Raw genomic sequence first — 25,373 nt, 5'->3', positions numbered from 1 at the left:
TGACTTATGCAATGTCATTACATTTATTTCCATTGAGAGTTGCATTACTTTTTTGCTCAGTCTCAATCTGACCAACTAAACCAACCTTAAATCATACCCAATATAATACAATAACCACCCAACATCACTGCAGAGTTTAGTCCCAATTCTGTAAGATTTTGTCTCATTGGGCATCTGAAAGTCTCCTGCTTTCACTATTGAACACAGCCATGAGTTCTTCTGTTAATGTTTTACAGTATAACTTCATCATGCATTCTAAAGATCTCTGATCACAATCTTTTTATTTTTTCATTGATTCTTTTTACTCCACATTTCTTTGGTGAAGTTGAGAGTTCACCAATATCCTTACAGATTTTAAGAATGCATTGGATGTGATATGCCCAGCAATATGGGCAATTTGTGGCATATGTCTTTCCATAAGAATGTTTAAAATATGAGAAGTTACACACTTACACACAAAGAATCATTGCCACCAAAAATATAGTAATTACTGCAATAGTGATCTAATCATGGGTTCTTAAGTATCATTTGAATCCAACCAGCAAACATTTTTGGCCAGGCAGTGTAATCAGGGACAAACATCTTAATGGAACGAGACAATGATCCAAAATTCACTGACAAATCAACAAAGTACTTTATCAGAAGAACAAAGTGGAAGGTTGTACACTGGTCAAGTCAGTTGTCAGTGATTAAACCAATTAAGAAGGAACAAACTGAGGCTTAAAACCCAAAAATAAAACACTGACAAAAAGATGTTGTGCTACAGGTCTGGAAATGCATCACAAAAGAAAATGCAATCATCCATAAGTCACTGAGTTTGTCTGTAGTGTAAATGTTACTGTTTACTTTTCTAACTGTATTTGGATAACTTCATAACATTATTGGTTATTTACACATTTCACAGTATTATCAGACAAGAAGAAGTTTGCAGGTAAGAAAGATTTTAACTTTACTCTCAATGACTAATAAATCAATTGACTTTCACTTTATTTATATTCTGTGTAAAATTGTAATTATTATCCACTAAATGTCATAAAATGCAGATGTCTTACACTCTATACAGTAAATTCACAGATATTTGCAGAATTACTGCTAAACTGAGCAAATGAACAAATCAAATCCACTTAAAAAGTGTTATACCCCAAATTTGTGCTGACTATGTAGTTTTTATATTAATTAAATTCTCCATACATGTTTTAATAGAAAATGATAAATATCTAAGTAGAGACTTGAATAATGTTTTCTTTTCTATTTTCAGAGCTGCAGAGTCGGAGCATTGAAGATGGTAATTGCACCAAAGTTTGTGAAATTTACTCTGTGAAGAATAGTGAGAAGACAAATTAGATTTATATTTTAAATAAGATGCAGGTTATATAAGTTTAATTTAGTTTGCCATAAGTTTCAGTACTTTTATTAGACATCATTTTGAGAAAAAAAATCTGGGTCCCTGGTGGTCTAGTGTTTAGGATGTGGCGCTCTCACCGCTGTGGCCCGGGTTCGATCCTCGGTCAGGGAATCAACCCCAGCCACTCTTAGTGCCGGTCCCAAGCCCGGATAAATGGGGAGGGTTGCGTTAGGAAGGGCATCAGTGTAAAAACGTGCCAAATCAAACATGCGAATGATCTGCTGTGGCGACTAACGGGAGAAGCCGAAGAACGTTTTATTTTGAAAAAAATCTATTGAATTTGTTCATTTGGCTTGTACTATTCATGTATAATGTAAATACAAATATTGGTTATTGGACTGTTTTTGGTAAACTAATAATAAATGCCTGATTTTTATATTTCACAGATTTAGCAAAGATGAAGAAGTTTGCAGGTACCATTTTACCTTCATTAAAATTAAATTAGCTGGGGTGTGTGTGTGTGTGTGTGTGTGTGTGTCTGAAACAGAGAGAGAAATTGCTCTCTCAAGAGCTCTCTTCACCCCCCCCCCCCAAAAAAAAACTACACTATAGAATTACACAGCTGTTTCTCTTGTCATAAATTCTACACTATTCTATGCTTCTAAAAGAATTCTAATTCTATATTTACCTATATTTATCTTATCTGAATAAATATTACTTTTAACTGTTTGCCATTTACAGCTAATATTGCATATGAAAAAAAAATTAGATCTTTAAACTGTACTTCTGGAGAGAAATAGAGACTGAATGTACAAGTAACTTTTGACTTGACAGTACTTTATTTTAATCATTTAAAATAATCTGTATTTTTTAATGCCCACTAAATTAGATAAAGAAAGACAGACATTATGAATAAAGGTTTAAGTAAACACACAAACATGTACACTAAAAGGTGGACTAAAATCAATTTTAAAACTTTAATAGTTGACCATTAAAACAAAACACACTTTTTTGTGCACATTTTTGGCTGTCCCAGGATAAAGTTTATCAGCTGACACTTGAACCTCTTTTTTCTCTTATATTTAAAACCATGGAGAAAACTTGCATTCAAATATTCAGAATGTTCTTTAAGACTGAACAGTGGGGAACTGCCCAAGAAGCCAGAAATGTGTTTTCTAAATTGCCAAAAATAAAATTTGTTTTGATTTGAAAATGGAAAAGGTGTTGATAAAAGAACGGGTTGAAGGGTTATTTAATATGACAATAGAAATAATAAAAATAAATTTCAACGCATAACAGAGCCAGGATACATTTGCAATAGCAGACACATTTTAATAATAAATATAAATAATAGTATAATAATATAAACATAAATAAATGTTATGCACATAACCCTGTAAATAAATATAAAGAGGAAAAAGAAAACAAGGCGAATGCGTACCTTGAGGACAGTGTAAGATTGAAGCAGATGGTAAATTGTGCTCTCCTCTAAACATGCACATTAAATGAATGAAAAAACTGCTGAATCCATAGTGCTTTAATCTTGCAACAGTGTGTTACTCACAAATCCATGGTGCTCAGTCTGTGTTACTTTAAACTCACATAATGTGTGTTTTGCTTATTAATATAATAAATAACCAGCGTCTCCCAGCTTCTCAGGGGTGTTTACAATCTAAACAAACTACTTTAAAATTAAAAGAGAGAACAATCGTTCCCTAACTAGACACAAACTGCACCCTGACCCTGTGCACTCCTGTAACATAAAACACAATTACAACTAACAATCAATCAACATCTCCACAAATATACCCAATAATACAGAAGCAGCAGGAGTGTGAATCTTCACTGGATTCACTTTTAGAATACGATCATCACGTCAACAATCAGATTCAACTCAATATCATGATTCATCCTGATGTTTTATTCAGGATATTTTATTATTAAGATCATCTAAATTTGAACAGTTTACAATTTAAAACAATTTTAAATAAAATGTCCGCTTGATTAAGTAATATATAAAATAGTATTTTATAATATTGCATAAAAATAAAATAGAATACATTTAATTAATGCAATACACCTTTTTGTTAAATTTATTAAATTGAGTCATCAATACTGTATATTCAAAACTAACAGCACTGAACTTGACTGAATGTCACTTCCATGTTATTAAAAGTTTCTATTGACTTAACCAGAAAGATACAGTTATTAATAATCAACTCCACAATCTGTAAAAACTCTGCAGCCCAAAAAAGAAAATTTAGAAAAAAGTTGAATAACTGCAACTGGGTGAGAAATGAAAATGCTCTGAGACACTTCCAGTTTTATCTCCTTTTTGTTCTCCGCCTGTTTCTATCACCAGACACCATTTTTCCTGATGCCCCTGAACACAAACTGTGTCTCCAGAGTTCCAGCACAACAGATGAACCAAAATCACCATCCAACAACAAAAAGACACTCATTAAGCGTGTTCTCGTCCTTATTATACTCCAATTTACACCCAAACTCGTTATTGTTAGAAAATAAAGTAAAAAACAACAACAGTCTCTGTGCTACACTCACATGCATGTCTTTACTCTGCACCAAAATCTAATCACCTTCCCAAAATAAAAGTCCTTCAGCTAAATGCATGTGTACTGATCGTAGTTCTGCAGTGTGGATTTGATTATCTGCACTGTTTAACCACAAACACTTCCACATTTTATTCATTCATTTAATTTAATTACTACACAAGACAACAGTCAACAATGTGACATGTAACTACACAAACAAGAAGTTATTTATTTAAAACATTCAATATTTTAATATTTAAAGCACAGAGAGAATTATTTTTATTGAACTGCAACCATAACCACAATTGTTTCACAATAAAAGTCCTGATGCGTAATGAAATCAAACTACTGACAAAAATATTATTAATAAAATCATAATAATAAATATATTATAATAAAACAATTAATGGTGTAACAACATATATCTGCTACACATGTGAAAATATACCTATTACACAGAAACCATGCTCCATAAACAGTGCAGTAAAACTCTTACAGAGACGAGTTACTTCACACATGAGGTGAAAACAGAGGGGAATTTACACACACACACACACACACACACACACACACACTAATCAATCTGGAAGTAGGAACAGCTGTGAAAACTCACAGAAAAGACAGAAGTGGAGACACACAGGACATGAGCACTGCACTGCAAAAGTCCCATTTCAGAAAGAAAATAGTTTCTATTTCTCATCTCTGACAGTCTCCTACAATAAACTCTACACCTTTTTCTCTTTTTACTAAAAACTTTCATTATTGAATCTTCTACAAATCCTCTTATAAATATTAATGAATTTGTTCCACTGGATGATGATTTAATGTTTTTTACCTGCAAACTCACATCACACACTGTGTGTTTCTCTCAGTGGATGTGATTCTGGATCCTGATACTGCAAATCCATTTCTCATCCTGTCTGCTGATGGAAAACAAGTGACAGATGGAGACGAGTGGCAGAATCTCCCTGATACACCACAGAGATTTACTAAACATCCTGATGTTGTGGGAAAGCAGAGTTTCTCCTCAGGGAGATTTTATTATGAGGTGCAGGTCAAAGAGAAAACTGAATGGGATTTAGGAGTTGTGAGAGAAAACATTAACAGGAAGGGGAGATTATACTGAGACCTCAGTATGGATTCTGGACTGTGGGACTGAGGAATGAGAATCAGTATAAAGCTGGTGCTGGTCCCTCTGTCCCCCTCACACTGAGAGAGAAGGTGGAGAAGGTGGGAGTGTTTGTGGATTATGAGGAGGGTCTGGTCTCCTTTTATGATGTGAACTCCAGATCTCATATCTACTCTTTCACTGGTCAGACTTTCACTGAGAAACTCTATCCATTCTTCAGTCCTTGTGATAATGATGGAGGTAAAAATTCAGCACCACTGATCATCACTCCTGTATTTAATACTGAATAAATTTTCACCTCACAGTTTTAATCATCTATTAAATGTGGAGAATAAAAATATTTTTATTTTTAGAAATACATATTCTATTTTAAAGTTTTGTACAGTTTGTTTTATTTTTACTTTTTCCATAAACATATAATTGTAATCCCACAGTCTGTATTTTTCATGTTATTATTGTGTAAATTTGTCATTACAAACCAAATATTAATAAAGATTATTTTCAGTTCAGTAAATAGTTTTTGGATGCGTCTCTCTCACCGCTGCGGCCCGGTTTCAATCCCTGTCAGGGAACCAACCCCAGCCATTAGAGTTGCACAAGCCTTAGTGCGGTCCCAAGACCAGATAAATGGGGAGAGTTGCGTTAGGAAGGACATCCAGCGTAAAAGATGTGCCAAATCAAACATGCGGATGATCCGCTGTGGCGACCCGTAATGGGCGAAGCCGAAAGAATTTTCAGTTCAGTAAAAGGGGAGACATTTAATAGCAGGAGACACAAAACGGTACAACTCGCTCCAGGCTCGATTAGTTTTGCCTGTTCCTGAGTAACCCGGATGTGAAACTTCAGTCATTTCCGTGTTGAATTTTGCAGCTTGAATTTGATTCTGTTTGAATGTGAGACTGAAACTAACCTGAATAAATGTTACTGAAAATCTGAACCCTGAATTATTCAGTCTCTATTTATAAATAATGAAAATATATTTAAATACACAAAGATAAAACAAATAACTTGATAAACAAATGAAAAATTATGATTTATACTTTTTGTCTCTTTTAATATAAATGTAATAATTCTGATAAAAAAATAAAAATTTCCACTGAAATATTTTCCACATTTTACTTCCACAGTTAAACCCAAAGTTAAAATCAGGATGTACATGAAAGAAATTTTAATGAAAAGCTTGTATTATTATTACAGAATTAATCCTGAACAGCACTCAGTATAATTATAAAGAGTAAAGTGTAAATGATTCTGGGTGAATTTTCTCTTTAATAAATGAGGGAGTGTTTTAGGTTTATATTTTAACTTCACTTCATTACAACATGCAGCTCAATGAATCTCCTCAAAGACGTCATTTCCCAGCATGCATCTGTATGAAGGGGCGTGGCTTATCAACCGATAAACATGAGTTCTCTTTTTTTTTTTTGAAAGACAAAAAAAAGTGTACATTCATATTATAATGAAATATCGTAAATATAATACTGAACTTTTTTTAAATAATAAATAAAAGAAGTGTATACATACATGGTTACATCAAAAGGAGGAATTTAGATCTTTGAGTTTATTCAAAGTTCTTATTGTTTTCTGGCTTGAAAATTCTTGTAAATATTCAAAATAAATTTCTAATTCAGCCTTTACTTGAGAGAAATTGAACCTTTTTTTTGACCATTTATATTTGTGCCTAATAATATTAACAAATTTAGCATAAAAATGTGACTCATTCTTATTTTTTAATAATAATATCTTTTTCCTTATCTCAATTTTAGAAAGTCAACATAGTAAATAAACATTCAACCTCAACCCCAAAAACTAACATACATACATTAAAAGAAAAAGATGTATAACAGTCTCAGCCTCCATTCCACAAAAACACAGAATTCAGGAAGATCAGTTTTGTATTTCTTTAGGAACTGGTTAGTTGGATAAATTCTATGTATAATTTAAAAGCATATTTCACTCACTTTATTAGTGACACAATATTTGTTATTATAAGTCCAAATCAATTTCCAGTTGATATTCACAAAATTATTATTCCAGAAATATTTATAACGAAATTTTGCGAGACAATTAATCAACGGTCTAAAAAATGTATTATTACATGTTCTTTCTGAAATATCAATACTGTTGTCAGCGTCTGGACATTTTTTGGGTTCGTTTTTGCTTCCGCCACCAGATGCCGCCAATGAGCCCTTATCCCCTACTCCATAGCCCCTAACTGTTTAATATCTTCCACCTGCTCCTTGTTAGTGTTGTCTATTTGAGTTGCCCCTTTTGGCTTGGTTTTTGTTGGTTCATTATAGTCTTCATTATTTTGGTTGTGGTAGGTTCGTCTTGTTGTTTGCGTTTGAATCTGGATATGTGTGGGTTTGTTTTCTTTGGTGAGTGTCTTTCTATTTTGACAAAGTAGAAATAAAATTTCTTGAGTTTTCTCTAGTCTCCTGTCTTCCTGAGTCTCCTGGCTTCTTCTGAGTCTTCCAGCTTCTTCCATTAGGGGTTGCCACAGCGGATCATCTGCATGTTTGATTTGGCACATGTTTTTCCGCTGGATGCCCTTCCTAACGCAACCCTCCCCATTTATCCTGGCTTGGGACCGGCACTAAGGCTTGTGCAACCCTAATGGCTGGGGTTGGTTTCCTGACCAGGGATCGAACCCGGGCCGCAGTGGTGAGAGCGCTGCATCCTAACCACTAGACCACCAGGGAAACCCCCAGGAGGTGCCCGGCTTCTTCTGTCTTTCCCTATTCTTCTGTCGTCCCAAATCTCCCGGTACCTCCTGTTTCCCTGAGTTTCTTCATCCTGTTTTGTCATTACTTATTTGTATAGTCTTGTTTTGATTTGGTAAACCCACTCTGCACGTGTTATATTTTTGGTTCACTTTTCTCGAGCTGTTTTTGGTCCTATTGTGTCTGCCACTCACTCTAGCTGCCCGGGGTTTCGAGACCTGACAACTGTTTATTGTTTTTTTTTTTTTTTTTCTCCAAATTCAGCAAAATGAAGTGTTTTTTGTCTGTCTCTCCCTCCTAAAATTTAAATATTCTCCATAAATTCAATAATTAAAATTATCCATCTTCCTGAATCATGAACTAAATTTATTTTATGATTTTCCCCTGAAAGGTGCCCTTTTAATATGGCAACTCCAGCAGACATACTATTTCCATAAGCCATCTAGATATTTTCTCCCTATTGATTTTTTTAGAGAAATAAAGCATGTTTCTTGTTTAAAACAAAAACAAATGGTGCCTTCAGGGATTTACAAAGGAAAAAATGGTGTCTTTAATTTGTGGCCATAATTTACTACGTGTCTTTTTTTTTTTTTTTTAGTCAAGTCTTCTCCAAGCTATAACTTTTTAGTTTTGAGAAATTCCAAATTCTTTACGCATTTCCAACTATTCCATGATGGATTTACAGATGTCAATCATACGCTGATCAACATCTTCTCCCTCCTGTTCTGGCAGACCATACAACCTGAGATTCCATCTGCTATGATAGTGCTCCATTTCATTGTCTGTCTATTACAGCTTCCATAAAATCCTCTAGCAAATCTCTTCTCTGTGGTAAATGGAAGAATCTTATGTCTTTTTTACCTTCGTCTTTTGTCTGTCATTCCTAAAATTAAACTCTAACTCAGCGGTCCCTTGGTATCGATAAATGAAGTCTCTATACGTGTGTAGATAATTTATTGTGACACGTCTTCAGTTCACAAGTCGTACTCTTCACCATGAACCATCATCACCACCGATCACCACAGTGAAACTTAAATTAAAGAAAGAAAAATACACAATCAAAATGTACGGACCGGCCTTTAAGGTGTGGCAGATAAATACAAGATAAAATGATACGACCATCATAAAAACTGCTATTTTCTAAATATAATAATAAACATGAATCCACTGTGTTGTTTTTTGTTCATTTTGCTCGCTTGGGGGTTTAAATTTAGTGGTAATGTATTGTGTAAGTGGCCGTAGCAGCCTTTTTAAGAAGGTAGTGGATGGAGGTAAGAAATGTGACCGAGGCATCTTAACATGCATCAAGAGTGAGTCATAGACAGATGTGGGAATCCAGTAATTTTTCAAAATAAAACATCGCACTGCTCTAACAGAGTTCATGAAGAAAAAAGGACTGAAACTGTTCTTATTGAAGCCAACAATAAAGAAATTATTTCTCTGTGTTTGCAATGATCAAATTTAAGATTAAGGTGAGAAAATCATTTTCTTTTTTCTAGCCTTAAATACCACCAACCATCTCGGCCACCATCTTGAATCAGCTCATGCATGTGCAGCTAAACCACTTGTTTTTGGATTAGATGAAATCTATTCTGGGACAGGAAGTTGTCCTTACTGTACAGTTGGGGTGATGTTATTTCCTAAACACTGCCAGGGAAAGCAAATCTTGTAGTTACAAGCAAAAATACCTACAAGCCATATAATACATACTTTTAAAACAGGTATTTCTGAATGTTTAATATTTATTGGTCTTTGTCTTTATATGTCTTACATGTTTACATGTTTATACATGTTTATCTGCTGTCCCGCAGAAGGACCATCATCAGAAAAGGCAAAGGCAAGGCAGCATGTCGAGGAGCAGCCAACCTTCATTTGTATTGAAAAAAACTGTCTTGGGTTCTATTGCCTGTGAGTCACCTCTATGTTGTGATTTGCTACTTTCTACTCCAATCTTCATACAATCACGACATGGATTGTGATCACCTTCAGAGGACAAACAGAACTAGGGAGGATTAAATGCAGTCGATAGTAGACAGTGGCCTGTTGTCCAAAACACAACAAGATGAAAGTTTGCAGCTCAGAATCAAAAGTATTACTGGTGCTGTTGATTGTGTGTTTCCTATTTTTTTGACATAAGCAATCGTCTGTCATTGATGTGGATGAAGGGTCAGAGATGTTGCAGAGACAGAAGTGTCAGCAATCGCATCAACTAACAATCAGGATTGGACAGATTATTTGTGGAGCCAAAAGAGGGTGCCAAAAGATCTTCCAGGGGATTTGGCAACAACAGAGAACCAAATCCCTTCTAATTTGAACCCTGTGAGTTCAACTGTCCTTGTTGCCCCTGGACCACTCCACCAGCTTTAGGGGAGAGGGTGCTAATTACACAGCCTGGGACAGTATATGATGTATCCTCAGTTACTCAAGGTTAATTAAAAAAATTATAATTATTGTATTTTTTATATTATTTTCCACATTGTTTTCCATATTATTTTCCACATTCCACATAAAGTGTGACTGCACACTCACACATTATGTACATAACTGATCTGTCATATACTCTGTATATTGTGTTCTTATTTAATCTGTATAGTCTTGTCTATCAGCTAAATGTAATAGTGCTGTTATTTATGTCTGTACTTTTGAGTACACCAATAGCAGTAACCAAATTCCTTGTGTGTGTCCAAATACTTGGCCAATAAATCTGATTCTTATTCTAATATTCTCACAGTCTCACCCTGAGAGAAGATGGACAAAAAATTCAGCCTATTGTAAACAAAAAGCTATTTTTACTTTAATCATTCACAAATTATAGAATATAATTTGATTAAAATACCCACATATTTCACCAGAATGTGTTGGGGAAAGTTGAAGATAAATTTAGAAAGTAAATTTGGTAATTTAATATTTCTATAGTTGATTGTGAAGAGCTCGCTGGCTCAGACAAGAAAGACTGGGAGGGGAACGACAAGTTTTCACTTTTACTTGCTTTATCACCAACTATCTGTGTGTAATCTGCATTGAGTTGAAAACAGACTCTCAGAACACCAAAATCTTTAATATCATCTCCTTACACATTAAGATTAGTGAAGTAAAAATGAATGCATATCCAGTTTAACTTTAAACTGTGTCCTTCAAAAATTAAAAATTAAACCTAACATTTGCGTTGTTTTCACAAGGTCCTGAAACTTTATGAAAAATGTACCAGTTCAGCTGGAATTTGGAGTTACTGCATTTGTGTTGTATTGATCAGGGTTTCTTTTGGACGTTTTGTGGTTTTGGAGGGTCTTAATATGATTTAAAAATTTGTTCATTTACAGCTTCAACTAAGACGAATCACCTCTGACACACATTCTTAGCATGCTTTCTTAAAAAAAAAAACACCACGACTAGTTTCACATTTAGAAACAGGTTACACAGTTTTATGATTGAAGATAAACTACACTGAAACTGCGCTCTTTTTGACAGAGTATTTATTGTCCTCTTATTCAGAATATATAATCCTAACATATTTGGATATTAAGTGAGTAATTGGTTAATATTAAAATAGAATATTATTAATCTTTTGAAACCATCTGAAGCAATAATAATAATTTTTTTGTCTTTCAGGGATGTTTTCATATGTGACTTTTCTGATTCTCTACAGCTTTATGGCATCAAAATCAGGTATGAAAAACAAACACTACTACTTTTACATTTGGTTTACTTGTTTCTCTTGTATATCTTTATCATCTAAACCCTAATGTGTATAATATCCCCCCACCTTTGAAACGCAAAATTATGTTCAGTAGAGATATATATATATATATATATATATATATATATATATATATATATATATATATATATATATATATATATATATTTTTTTTACTTTAATTATTTGAGAGCTGCTTGAAATTAAAGGTTTGTGATGTTGAGAAAATAAATATATAAAAATGAAAATAAAGAATTTTTGCATTTTGTTATGACTTTATTTTGATATTCTTAAATGAAAGTACTTTGTAACTGAAGCCTAGCCAGACTCCCCATATTCAGCAATAGTCAGGCAGGTGAACTTAGATGTACTGTATTTGGTCATTATTAATGTTTTTAAAGATCCTTATGTAATGGAATTGAGTGACCACTTGCTCCCAGTATGTATATTCCACCCCAAAATATAAAATATTCTGGGTTTTTTGTTCTCAAAAACACAGAGCAGATGAAGGTTTTTGGTCCAGATGGTCCTCTCGTTGCTGTAGCTGGTGAAGATCTGGTTCTGCCCTGTTTTATCAAACCCATTACCAGTGCTGTGGACATGACAGTGGAGTGGATAAGACTTGAGAGAGGGGAGTCATTAGTGCATCTCTATGAGGATCAGAAGGACAAAAATGAAATGCAGGATCAGATATACAAAGAAAGAACATCACTGTTTAAAGACGAGCTACAGAAAGGCAACACTTCACTCAAACTCTCAACTCTCCGAGTCTCTGATGAAGGAATTTATAAGTGTCAAGTTGAGAACAAATCCTGGTATGGTGATGTTACTGTTCATGTCACAGTTGAGGGTAAGGACCAATTCTTCATTGAAGTTTTATGCAGTTTAACTATTTATTTATTTTTGTGAGTTTATTTATAGGAGGGTACATGTTAACTGATTAACTCAGACCTGTTAAATAACACAGCAAGTGCTATTTAGACTTTCCTTTAAGGCTTTATTTTATTTTATTATTTATTATATTTACATTTTATTATAGAAAAGTGTCCTACTTTTAAGCTGTGGGTGGGGCTTCTCTCTTGCTTTGATAATGACAACTGCCTGCCCTGCTGCTCGGAGATGCTTGCACACAAAAATCCCAAGTGTCTGCAACAACTGTATTTTTATATTTTGGTATAAAAGCTTGGTAATGCTGGGAAAACATTACTTTTTTCCATGGCTATAGTTCTGGGAAGCCCCTCTGATCACGATGGAGAGTTATGATAACTCAGGAGGGATTATTCTAGTGTGTGAATCCGGAGGTTGGAAACCTGAACCTGAGGTTCTGTGGCTGGACAGAGAAGGAGTCACTCTGCCTGCTGAAGACACACAGATACACAGAGATGCTGAGGGATTCAGTGTGAAACGCCACATCACTGTTTATGATTATAGCGACTCCAACAGATTCTACTGCAGACTTATGCAAAAACATCACATGATGGAGACAGAGATTATTATTAATAGTAAGTGTCAATCACATACTGACTGTAACAGTATTTTTTTTCTTTATAATTATCAAGTATTTGCACAGTTTGTTTTAACATATGGAACAATGCATTCTTGGTTTTATTTTAGGAAAGGTCTTTAATGCTTGGAAGTGGACTGTGGTTATTTCTGTTCCAGCATGTCTTTTTGCTGTTTTACTGATAGCAAATTGTATAGCAGTAATGATTTTCTGCCACAAGAAAGGTGAGAATTATATATTTTTTTCGTAACATCTGTAATTACAGTTATACTGCAGTTTATACCATAGCTGTAGTCCACAAACAGAGATTCCTGCAATTTTATGGTTCCAGGAAATGGAAGCATTGTTTATCATCTCATTATCAGGATTAGATGTCTAAGAGCTCAGAAAGCATTATATAAGGCAACAAGTTCTCCAGGATTAAGATAAAGAACCTGTGCTTTATTCAGTAATTCACATTAGTCCAGTTGGCAGTGCTCTATGTGAAGAGGACTATTTAATTTAGTCCTACATCAAACTCTAATCTCTGTCTCTTCCTGTGTTCACTTCCATTACCACAAGCTCTTACTGATAAAGTGAAAGAATAATTCTTTAAAGTATTGTAACAGTATCAAGTTGCACCATGAACATCAGAACATTATTACAATATACAGGATTATAGTATTTTGTATGAGGTTCACTTTATGAAGAAAGCAAAAGTATTTGCACCTCTAGGTAGGTTTATTTAGAAAAAAAAATGATATCAATGTTATTTAACTTCTACAAAAACATTACAAAAAACAGTTCAGTTTGTCTGAAGTTCCTCCTCGGCTTAAATCTGCCGATTTTAATACACTTTTCTATGAGGATTTTTGAACAGGCCGATTTGCTAAATACTTTTATAATTTATAATTTGTGTAGAATAAAAATGAAATATTTATGACAAATAGATGAATGAGCTACGGCTTTACTTCAGTTTAATCAGAGACTATGACAGGTGAGGGAGTGTGTTTGGTTATGTAGCGAATTTAGCTCGCAAAGAAAATTGAATATTTATAAGTAATTATAACAGGTTATAGTTACTCCTAAATATTTAAGTTAAGTTGAATTGACGGTAATGGAATTAACATTACACTTATTTGTCTGTTCGTCCACCAAACAGACAGTATAATTTATATTAATTCTATAAAAGAGGTATCTCCCTGGCCAAGAAAGACGTAACCCCCTCTTACTTTATACCGCAAATCAAATTAAAAGAGCAAGTAGTTCAGACCGAATATTGCAGGAACTTTGCATTTACGAACGTACCCAGAGACGCTCACTTGTGAACAATATGGCGTTTAATAAATGAGACAAACACACAAAGAACTAGCTACACGAACAAACAAAGAAATGAAGAAAACAAAAATAAAATAAAGAAAGGTTAAAACTAGGAAAGAAGGAAGAGAAAGAAACAAGAAAGAGTTAAAGGAAAGGGAATGGATGGAAATGCTTCAGCTTCAAAATTAAGCACACCCTAACTGGGAAATCGTCACAGGAATTTAAATTCACCTTAAGATTTACTAAGACTTAAAATACGCATCTAAATTCGTTGGTAAAGGAAACGGTTACTTGCATTGGCTTGTTGCGCAAGAGTCCGGATGCGAAAAGGAAATCTTTGAAGAGCCAGTTAGGGTGGGGTCAGATGTTCTTCCAGGTTCTCCTGAAGATCAGAGCGGTGGTTGTTCTTGGAAGTGAAGCTTGCTGGAAGATCTTGAAGAAAGGGGGAGTCGTTTCCAAGCTGTTTCGTACGTCTGACCAATGATTGGTGGTGTTCGTGACATTTTAAAGGTCTCGAGCTCCACCCATATTTGGGGGAACAGCCAATACTTAGAGGGAAAAACTTCCCTTTGTTCCATGTGTCTGTGGGCATGGTTTGGATTATAGAACTTTAAAGTTTTATCTGAAGTGTATTAAGACAGTATGGTGACTTTCCTGATCCAATAAAATGTACCATTGTTTGAAAAGTAAGTTACAGGTAATTTTGTGGTCATTTGGATACTAAACACGAGAGGATTGATGGCATAACGGCAGCGGTACATTACATACATAGATCAGTGGTCAAAGTGTAACTAATGTTACTACAACATTATGTTCTGATAAAAGAATGAAAACACAAAACAAAATGCACTTTCATTAGGAAAGTGAAGAGCAGATAATTTTGTATAAATTCTGACATCAGGCCTTAAAAGGACATACAGCATTAGAACAGGTATACATTAACGTGCTGGGACCAGTAATTAACTAATAACGGATGTTAGTACAATGTCGTATTATGATCAAATGAAATGCACCGTTGTCAGGAAAGTAAAGAACAGATAATCTTAAGTCAATTAAGCCTTAATAGAAGAGACACATTAATAACCCAGAGTTACATTAATAGGATCTTTAGCGTACAACTATAAACAATAAAGGAGATACATACAAGTATAGGTTAATGTCGTGGGGTGTGGAGCATCTTATTCATTTTGTTTAATTAGAAAAAGGAATGCTTTATTGTATCAGTGTGTGTGTGTGTGCTTTGTGTATGTGTGGGTGTTTTATGGTCGAGGTCTCTATGCGGTCAACAGAGAACCTGCATAAGGTTATCTCATCTTGTGGTAGGATCCAGACCTTCTGGAGCTAGTTGTGTGTGGGTGTGTGTTTTAGGATTAGGGGGTCTTTGTGAACTCAACCGGAGTTCAGGGTCTGGTCCTGTTAAGTGTCTTCAAAAGGGGGGGAGTGTGGCACTTATGACTATTTTACCCCCAATAAAAGTTTCAACTTTTGATTGAGGTGAAGATGTCATAGGTTAAAAGGAATGCCTGGGACATGAAATCTAAATGATCTGTGCCAGACGCTAGAGTTATTAAAGGACTGGGAGCAAAAAGCTTTGTCGATATAAGTACAATTAAAGCTTTTTATGTAAATGTCAATATTAAATCCATGATATGGCATCAATCTCAAATTAAACTATATGCAACAACAGATGTGTTCAACTAAACACTGTTAACTGAGAGGGAATGTGAATTGTAATAGGATGACTGGGATGATGGATATGGTATATATGGTATATATATATATATATATATATATATATATATATATATATATATATATATATATATATATATGGTGTATATATATATATATATATATTTTTTTTTTTATTATTTTTTTTTGACACATCAGCATTTTTATCAGTAAGGGGATTTCTAAGTGGGCTATTGACATAAAAGTTCCACCAGATGTAGCCATCAAGCCAAATATTGAATTCATTTAAAGAAATCAGAACAAATCAGCTACAATTAATGCTACCAAATTATTTTCATAAAATTATTATTATTAAATTTTTAAATTATGTCCAAGGCTCTAATATAAGTCTTTTTATCTTTTCAGAGCTGAAAACCCAGAGAAAGAAAGACGGTAATTAGAGATGAGCTTGAGAACCTTTGAGGACTTTAACCAAATTTTTGTGTGAAGAGTTATAAGTAGAGAAATTACACACAAAACCACATATTTATTAAGAGGTTAGATTATTAGATTTTTGTATATTTGTAAATAAAAAGCAACAAAAAAACAATTATATATAAATATATAAAATAGCATGTGGTATATTTGGTTTGTACTTTTGGTCATTATGAAGTCTAACTGTATTTGCATAAATTTGCAGAATTTATTAAGAAAAGGAAGTATGCAGGTAAGAACAATTTACCCTCATATCAGGTTATAATCGTTTTTACAGTTTTTAGTATATTTTGTGTGTGTGTGTGTGTGTGTGTGTGTGTGTGTGTGTGTGTGTGTGTGTGTGTGGTATGAGTTAATTCATGTACGTTTTTTTAGTTGAATTTTAACTTTGAAAAACAATGCCAAAAGCTACAGTTAACGTGCGCTCTCTCTCTCTCTCTCTCTCTCTCTCTCTATCTCAAAACCTCAGTTCTCTGTGTATAGAGAAGGTCTCTGGGTGTCAGCACCAGCACCTCGCTGGGGAGCATGGCGGCCAAGAGCACCAAGGGGTTTAAGACAATAACCCGGCGCCACGGTGTGCGAGCCGTGACCGGCGCTAGTGTAGAGGAGTGCAGCCTGGCTGCGTGAAAGATGGTCGGCCATAAAAATGTTGTGGCGGCATCACAGATGAACAGTGCGGTGGTTCTTTTGGTGAACACCGTGGAAAGGGCGGCCAAACTAAATATGGATGGAATTGTAGTCGGGGGTTCACTTATTCATGTGTTTCCCCTTTCAATCCCATACAAAAGAGTGACATTTTCGAATGTACGCCCCTTTATTGATGAAGTGGTCTTGGTGAGAGAGCTCTCCCGATATGGAAGGCTTGTCTCTCCGATTAAAACGATCCCTATCTGATGTAAGTTTGACCTGGTGAAGCATGTAGTGTTTCAGGAGGTTCACATACATGATTTTGAACAGTAACATCACCAAGCTGGGTCACAGGCTAACGTTCAAAATTGATGGGTTCGACTACGTGATTTAACCGAATCCATGAAGTGCTTCGACTGCGGGAAAAGCGGACACCTAGTGCGAGCGTGTCTCCAGGCAGCGGGGGGGAAAGACAGTACAGCAGGCGAGTGCAGTAAACCGGCTCGTGTCAGGGAAGGGCCGGGAACAGACTGCACAGGCGGATGCGGAGGTCGGGACGGTTCTCCCGCCGGCGGGCCGATCGGATCCGGCAACAGGCGGAGCGGATTTTCCGGCATTTTCAGCGAGTGGGGCGGTTTTCCTGGAAGCAAGCGGATCGGAGTAAGACAGTTGTCTAACAACGATGTTCCTGTGGAAAAGCTACCTAAAGTGTCAAGCACTGAAACTAACACAGTATCCGGCTAGGAGGTGATTAACACTGGGTGCACTGAGAGCACTGGGCAGGCTGAAATCAGTGCTCACGACAGTAACACAAGAGCCTGACACTGATGATGTAATGGTTAACACACAGGAAATCACTGTCACCTTCAAAACCCCATAAAAAGAAAAAAGGGAAAGAAAGCCATCGAAAGTGAAAGTAACACAGAAAGTGATGTGGTTGTGCCTGAGTCCAGTGTTCCCAACCCTGCTGTGAGGAACATTCTTACTAAAGAATATAATGTCACCGAAATTAAACACTTCCTAAAGGTCAGAAAAAAACATAAGACTGGTTAACATCAGTGATCACTTCCTCGATTTAAAGCTATTTGAAGCCATAAAATGGTTCATGTCTGAAGTTTATCGACTATAGAATATATGTAACTCACTAACGGTGTGATGATAGCGGTGAAACGGTCTAGTTTTCTCAGTCCTCAGTGTCTGCACACTATGCTGCTGTTAATAACCTTCTTCTGGTTTGTCATGGAGGACATACACATAGCATCTCTAAATGTTAATGGGGCGAGAGATAGCAGGAAGAGAGCAGAGATATTTGAAATGGCGAGGCAGAAGAAGATAGACGTGTTGTTTTTACAAGAGACCCACAGTGATAGCAGCAATCACACTGACTGGACACGGCCTGGTCTTTCCTGCCTGTGCCACAACACCTTCACTCTTGGAGGCGTGGCAGTTTTATTCTCTAAGAATTTTACACCAGTCCCATACAATACAAAGGAGACTGTGAAGGGTAGACTGTTAAAAGTCAGGGCCCAGTTCGAGAAACATTTTATTTTTAGCTGTGTATATGCTTCAACCTTACCAATAGAAAGACTTGTTTTTTTAGATGATTTATGTACAGCCTTCGAGACATGTGATGATGAAGAATTTTTATTTGTTGGTGGGGATTTCAACTGCACCATAGACAACAGCGACCGCAACCATATTGAACCCCACATGCCTTCCCGTACACGTCTAATTCAGAAGCTCCAAAAATATGGTTTAAGCGACACATGGCGTTCATTTCATAGCTCTCAGAGACAATACACATGGGCACATGCCCGCAACAATTTTATGTCACTCGTGAGGTTGGACAGGTTTTACGTTTTTAAACACCATTTAAACATTTTGAAGAGTTGTTTTATCAGCCCTGTTGGTCTCTCAGACCACATTTTGGTTTCCTGCATAGCTATTTAAAATTCTATTAAACCAAAAAGTGCATACTGGCATTTTAACACAGCTCTTTTACATGATAAATAGATATTTTTACCTTTTTTTGGAAACATTTTAAAGTAGATAAAAAACCTTCTTTGCAGCAGTGGTGGGAACTGGGCAAAATACACACCAAATAGTTATGTCAACAGTACACTGCAAATGTCACAAGGGAGTTGGCTCAGTCAGTACATCAAGTAGAACATGAAATCACAGAACTCCACTCCCTTTTACAGCCGGCGGGAGAGCAGGACCATGTTCAGACCCTTACAGCTAAGAAGAAAAAGCTATCTGACCTCCTAGGGTTGAAGATACAGGGTACGCTAATAAGGTCCAGAACACAGACCAAATGGATGCACCGTCTAAATTCTTTTTTAACCTTGAGAAAAAGAATGGCCAGAAACGTTTTATCCACAACCTGTGATCCGAAGCTGGGGACATTTTATCCGTCCCGCCGAAATATGGAGGAGAGCAGTTAGTTTTTATGAAAAGCCTTACACCATCGAGCTCGTAGTGGAACAGGTCGCAGAGCAGGTCTTCCTAGGAGGACTGCCTAAAGTCCCTGTACACCTAGATGCAGCACTCAGTGGAGCGATAACTTCAGTGGTACTGTGTACCTGGGAGGTCAATATTTGACAACATCCCGCTGGTTTGGGATCTTATGAGTGCCTCAAAATTATTCGGGCTGGAAATGGGTCTGATCTCCATAAACCAGGAGAAAGCATTCGACAGAGTGGAACATGATTTTTAAAATTTTTTACAACTCAAAGCTTTTGGTTTTAGCTTTGATTTTTAAAACAAAATGAGTTTTGTATTGTGACATTGAAAGTGTACTGAGCGTTAATGGTGGCTTATGTGCTCCTTTTTTTTTAAGTGTATAGGGTTGCTCTCTGTCAGGAATGCTCTACGCCCTAGCCATTAAACTGTTTTTAAACAGGCTAAGACAGGGGTGGCCAACCCGCGGCTCGCGAGCCGCATGCGGCTCTTTGGCTGGTTTCATGCGGCTCTTACGTTCCTTTCGAAGTTTGTGTGTGTTTGATTTTTAATGTGCGTGTTCGCTTTGCTTAAGTTCAATACGGTATTTTTAAGACTTAAATGAGCTTGCCCCTACTGGGAAACTTTGCGGTATATCAGACCTTGGCATGAGGCCAATCATAAATTACAGGGATGCACCGAGAATTTTCGGAAATACCTAAATCACCGAAACAACACGGCAGAAACACAATTGTAATGACGCAATAAAAAAGCGCAGCAGCACACGGTTATCTGGATAAGAGCAACATGTCTGCGGTGTGCGGATAGCGATTTGCAAAACATGCAATGCTGAAATTTCAAGAGGGGGTGTATCTGCAAAGAGTTTCTCCAAGTCGGGTTTAATTTATCACCTGAAATCCAAACATCCCGATTGCCTTCTAAATATGAGAAGAACGCGCAGAAAAGTAAAGTCAATCCGAGCATGCGCACTCCGTCTGTAGAGGACGTTTTTGAAAAGGCAGGAAAGTTTTCCAGTGATGGTGCCGAGGCAAAAGGCAGAACACAAAAAATTATGGATTTCATTGCCTTTTGAATTGAATTTTCATTTCGGTGCATCCCTAAAATATTATCGTTGGTGTGGCCCTCTGACACAATTCAGGTTTCTCATGTGGCCCCTTGTAAAATTAATTGCCCACCCTGCGGTATATTCATCTCACGCACATGCGCATTTGACGAAAATACCGTATTGAACTCAAGCAAAGTGAACACGCACATGAAAAAACAAAAAACAAAGTGTGTTTTCTATCCTGAAACACGTGAAATCAAAGCATCGATCTGTTCTGACTGACACCCATGTGAAAGAATTGCTTGAGTGGCAACAACGGAATACGAGGCAGATTTGAAGGGGATTGTTCAAGGCAAGGAATGCCAAAATTCCCACTAAGTAACATGCATAGTAAAAGAAAAACACTATTGTAAATTATTATATATTTTTTGTGGACTTGGTTAAACTGAGTTTGTGTGTGTGTGAGACAGTGCACACAATGTTCATTGTTGAAAATGACTGTCCTGTGGTCTTAAAACTGTAGGAGTTAATTTCTGTCATTATGTTGGTGTGTGACATTTACAATAAATCTGGCTGAGCAGAGGTGTGTGTGTGTGTGTGTGTGTGTGTAAGAGGAAGGGATGGGTGATGTTCATGTAGGGCGGGGAACCACCCACTGGTCCAACGACGGTTTCCAGAGGCGTGGCGAAGGATTCTCGCGCGTTCTAATCTTTCCTTTCACATTAGATAATAAGATTTGGATTAATGTATTATTTCATTTTGTTATTGACCTTTATCTGACTCCATTTAGATAAAACAATAAATATTTGCATAGGTTGTTATTTTACTAATAGTATAATTTTGATGGATGTTTGTCTAGTTATTCTGATTAAGCTCTGGCATTACACTCGTTCATTCGGTTCACACAGTCGCACAAGATCCTAGTATGGGCCCTATAATTAACATACTGGTCAACGGTCATAAGCGAATCAGTATTGGTCGCTGCCAGAGGTTGGACTATATGCTTGCGGCCGCTCTCTGCAAGCTCAACTTTAAACATACTTTATTTAGTCCCCTTAGAGGTGACACTTAATTATTACAATAATTATTTCTAACCACAGATAATGAATAGAATAATATTGAAATAATCAGAGGTTGAGGCTGACCCTATTTAGAGTGATTAGAAATGTTACTCTAAACGGAAATACATATTGTTAGCCTCCACGCTTCTAAGTACACTTAAACTAACGCCAAGTGCTAGTCGTATCTCTAAAATCCTCAGTTGATATTTACTATCTAACTGGGATTTAGGCCGATCCTAGCCTGATTTCCAGTCCTTACGGTAACTGCGGATGCAACGTTATTACTTGCAGTGTCAACATTTACCGAGCAACACAGAATAAAATCAAACATAACAATTTATTAACCAGGTAAGAAAATCACAATTCAAAGCCAATTTATAGTTCAATTAAAATATAACATAAATACAAACCAATAGTATTTACATTTAAACAGGAAATATAAAACCTTTCATACCTGGTACGAGACTACACACAGTAATCGTGCGGGATATCTGTTTACAGATTCCCTGAATTGTTGGTCAGTTCTCCTTAAATACCCAGATAGAGTAAGCATTATGTAAACATTATTTAGTCATGGAAGTTTGCATTGATTGGTTCTTACAGACCTGTGGGAGGCACCTCGCCTGTATACATCTGTAGTGGGCACGCCTTGTATAGAGTTATGTTTTCTTTAACTTTATTAAAACCTTTTTTTATTATTTGTTCTATTGCTGTGGGAATGGGACCTGTGTACCAGTCGCGATAAACCTTTGTAAAGAAATGAAACATGAACATTTTCTGTCGTTATTTACATGTGATATGACCTTTCTTACACATAATCATCCGGTGTGCTGTAGAATGTTCTGTGTTGAGGATGTAACAGGAAAAGGAGGGGAAGAGGGGTCAGACACTTGTCTGCAGATCCACCATTTGTATGGAGATGTGGTGGTCAAGACCAAGGGTAGCTCTCCGGGGAGCCTACTGTATTCCAGGAAATGTTCTGGTTCTCGAAAGGGGGGTTGCGGGGTCGTTAGTCCCCTGCCGTGAGTCCTGGAGGAAAACGTGTTAGGGCCCACATCCTGGCCCACACCCCTCTCGGGCATCCATGCTGTGTTCTCGGGGGGGGGCCGACCTTTTGGTCAGGATCAAGCAAAAGTCTTACAGGTTTCCCCACTTGGCCCCGTGGGCGAATTTGAATAGGGTACCTGCGGGGTCAGACAAAGCAATTTATTTATTTATTTATTTATTTTTTAGAGTCTTTGGAACACGGGTATCTGCAGTGGGCTGAGGGCAAGGGCGGCGTGTGTGGATTCTTGTGTAGATCGTATGAGGTGTCTGAAGTAACAGCACTGGAGCATGGTGAAGGTGAAGATCAGGGCACTGCCAATGGCACATCCTCGAACATCCAGTCCCACCAGGTGTAGGTGTACTGTGCTGACCGAGTGGATGAACTGGATAAAAGTTGTGCCGTCTTTCGTGCCAGGTTGGTTTCAACCTGTGCTTGGTTTAGGTGGTATTCAGTTTGCAGGATCAGTCTTTGTGTCAGGTCCATCGCGTCAACCACAGCTTGGGTGCCTTGCTCATAGAAAGTGTCATCCCACCATGGTGAGGTCTCTGTGTCCAGTGGCATTCTTCCTAAAATGTTGACTTGGCCCATTGAAAGTCCTCTGTCACTTCCAAACAGAATGAGTGATTAGCAGAGCAGGTCAGTCCTCCGTAGGTAAAGGAATTCATTTCACTGACAACGCACCACTGTGTGTGAGACACCTGGACAACATCAGAATAACCATGCAGTGACTGAACATTAATAAGTTTGGTGTTGTTGGGAGAGAAAGGTTGCAAAGTGTTACATGTACAGATAACATAATTGTGTGTTTCATGGCAACATGTGCGACTGGTAAACAAGGTCTCAGTACCCTTTTGTGTCATGTATCCAGTGAGGTGATCCCATTTAATTACCTGATCCTTCACTACCACGCCAATCGAGCGTATGGTAGTGGAATTTGGAAAACCTGATCTGGGTGTATCAAAGGAAAACTGACGAAAAATCCAATACATCCATTACATTCATTTCCTGTAAACATCATTATGGTGGATAGTAACTCAGAATATCTTACATTTTCATTTTCCTGATTCATACCACCTATGTAGATCTAAGATGTCTATGAGGTCATTCAAAACATGTCTAGGCGTTTTGTACAGGCGAAGATCTAGGATTTCTTGTCTAGCAGCAGTGAATAGATCTTGTGCATATGTCCTACAGGCTAAGTCACGTTCAATGGTACGGGTTTGATTGAATAATGTGTGGCTGATCGCAGAAGCGCCTGCGCTCGGATCGAACCGCTTTTATGATATTTTCATTGCTATTTGTGATATGTTGAAAACCAGTGGCCACCTGGTTCGCAAACCATGTTGAGAATTGTGATTGTTTGGTAATTTTGTAGTTGTTAGCAATGGAATTAACTGAGCCGAAGAGACCTGCTATGTTTCCGAGCAGGTCTCGTTTTGAGCGTGCAGGTGAGATTTGCACGGCAAGTCTGTTTTTGTAGTCATAAATTAAATCATCGATTCGTGACTGTAGCCATGCATAGGTCTTATCATTGTAATCACAGTGATTGATATAAGCAGATAGGATGTTGGAAATATTGTATGATACATGTGTCATCACTAGATTCACATCATGAAATAATGTCTTGTTAATATTCCCTTTAATCAGTCCACCAGGAGGAATAGGATATAGTTTTGGACATTCCTTTGGTTTGCTATATCCACAAGTGGTTAAATTAAAACAATGTTTCATTATCCATGAGCAATTCTGTGGCCCGGTGTAATTATCTGGGTCATTGACACATTTTCCCACGCAATACATGCCTTCTCTCCGGCTAGTCCAGACAAAGGCTTCAGGTTGATTGTTATGAGGTACATATGAAGTTATATCAAATTTATATTCGGTATAACTCATATGCGTAGTGTTGATTGTTTCAGTGTGTGTACACCTATATATTGCGGGTTCTAAATTTTTGGTTAAATAACAGATTTTAGGATCTAATCCATTGTTGATTTTTTCATAGAGAGTGCGCATACTCCCAATTTTTGCTCCTGGTTCTGCTTTAAGTTGATACCAGGCCGTTATGTTGTGAAAAGATGTGCGTGCCGGTGTGTCACCTGAAATGTTTACTATAGGGAGATGGTCGGAGCCTACTTTACAGCAAATTTTAGTTGCGCAATTTGGTTCGGTACTACTCCGGGAGGCCACGTGACTAGTTCTCTGGTTGAAAGTGTACTGAAAATGTGGATGACCTCTTAGTGTATTTCCATACCCATCTCCCACATTCCAGTGTGTGTGTGAGTGAAACCCTTTGACCCAGCTTGATGCAAGTGGGTCCAGAAACTTTCCTCTCGTCCGGTCTCCATGGAATTGCTGCAGTCAACCTAGGAGATGAAACAGAGAGAAACTTTAATAATTATTGATTAGCAGAACCTTTGAAGATTTTGCACTGGGACATGTGGTACCATTTCAACTTCCCCTTGACACTTATGGCCACACAGCTATTGCATAAAGCTTTTATCTCATGTGGTCCATGCCATCTGGGTGTGAATGGACCCTGTTTTATAAACACCCGAATCATGATCATGTCACCCTCGGTAAATTTGATCTCAGAAGTTGGGTTAAATTGTGCATCATTCATTAGGTCAGACTGTTGCTGTTTTAAGGTGGTTTGTGTTTGTAACACTGCCAGTCTTTGTTGTAATTGTGTTAGTACAGTCTGTTGTTTTGCAAGCACA

The 25,373-nt window shown here is 36.9% G+C and overlaps 1 protein-coding gene, 1 long non-coding RNA gene and 1 pseudogene across 2 annotated transcripts in view; 2 read left to right on the top strand and 1 right to left on the bottom strand.

Moving 5' to 3' along the window:
• The window catches only part of LOC124387527 (butyrophilin subfamily 2 member A2-like), a 35,340-nt gene that overhangs the window by 4,413 nt on the left and 5,554 nt on the right, over nucleotides 1-25,373 (top strand). Inside the window, 12 exon segments of the mRNA XM_046851937.1 lie at nucleotides 905-931; nucleotides 1,259-1,285; nucleotides 1,792-1,818; nucleotides 4,770-5,023; nucleotides 5,026-5,302; nucleotides 11,199-11,265; nucleotides 11,360-11,415; nucleotides 11,946-12,319; nucleotides 12,672-12,948; nucleotides 13,061-13,174; nucleotides 16,347-16,373; nucleotides 16,621-16,647. Coding sequence (XP_046707893.1) covers nucleotides 905-931; nucleotides 1,259-1,285; nucleotides 1,792-1,818; nucleotides 4,770-5,023; nucleotides 5,026-5,302; nucleotides 11,199-11,265; nucleotides 11,360-11,415; nucleotides 11,946-12,319; nucleotides 12,672-12,948; nucleotides 13,061-13,174; nucleotides 16,347-16,373; nucleotides 16,621-16,647 — 1,554 coding nt within the window.
• LOC124387056 lies at nucleotides 9,188-10,469 on the top strand. The gene is made up of 2 exons (XR_006926078.1): nucleotides 9,188-9,470; nucleotides 9,561-10,469. It is a non-coding gene; the product is annotated as an uncharacterized LOC124387056 (long non-coding RNA).
• Nucleotides 22,454-24,815, bottom strand: LOC124387017 (annotated as a pseudogene).

Source organism: Silurus meridionalis, chromosome 6 (genome assembly GCF_014805685.1).
Source record: "Silurus meridionalis isolate SWU-2019-XX chromosome 6, ASM1480568v1, whole genome shotgun sequence".
Taxonomy (NCBI): Eukaryota; Metazoa; Chordata; class Actinopteri; order Siluriformes; family Siluridae; genus Silurus; species Silurus meridionalis.
This window is presented reverse-complemented; position numbering and strand designations above follow the sequence as displayed.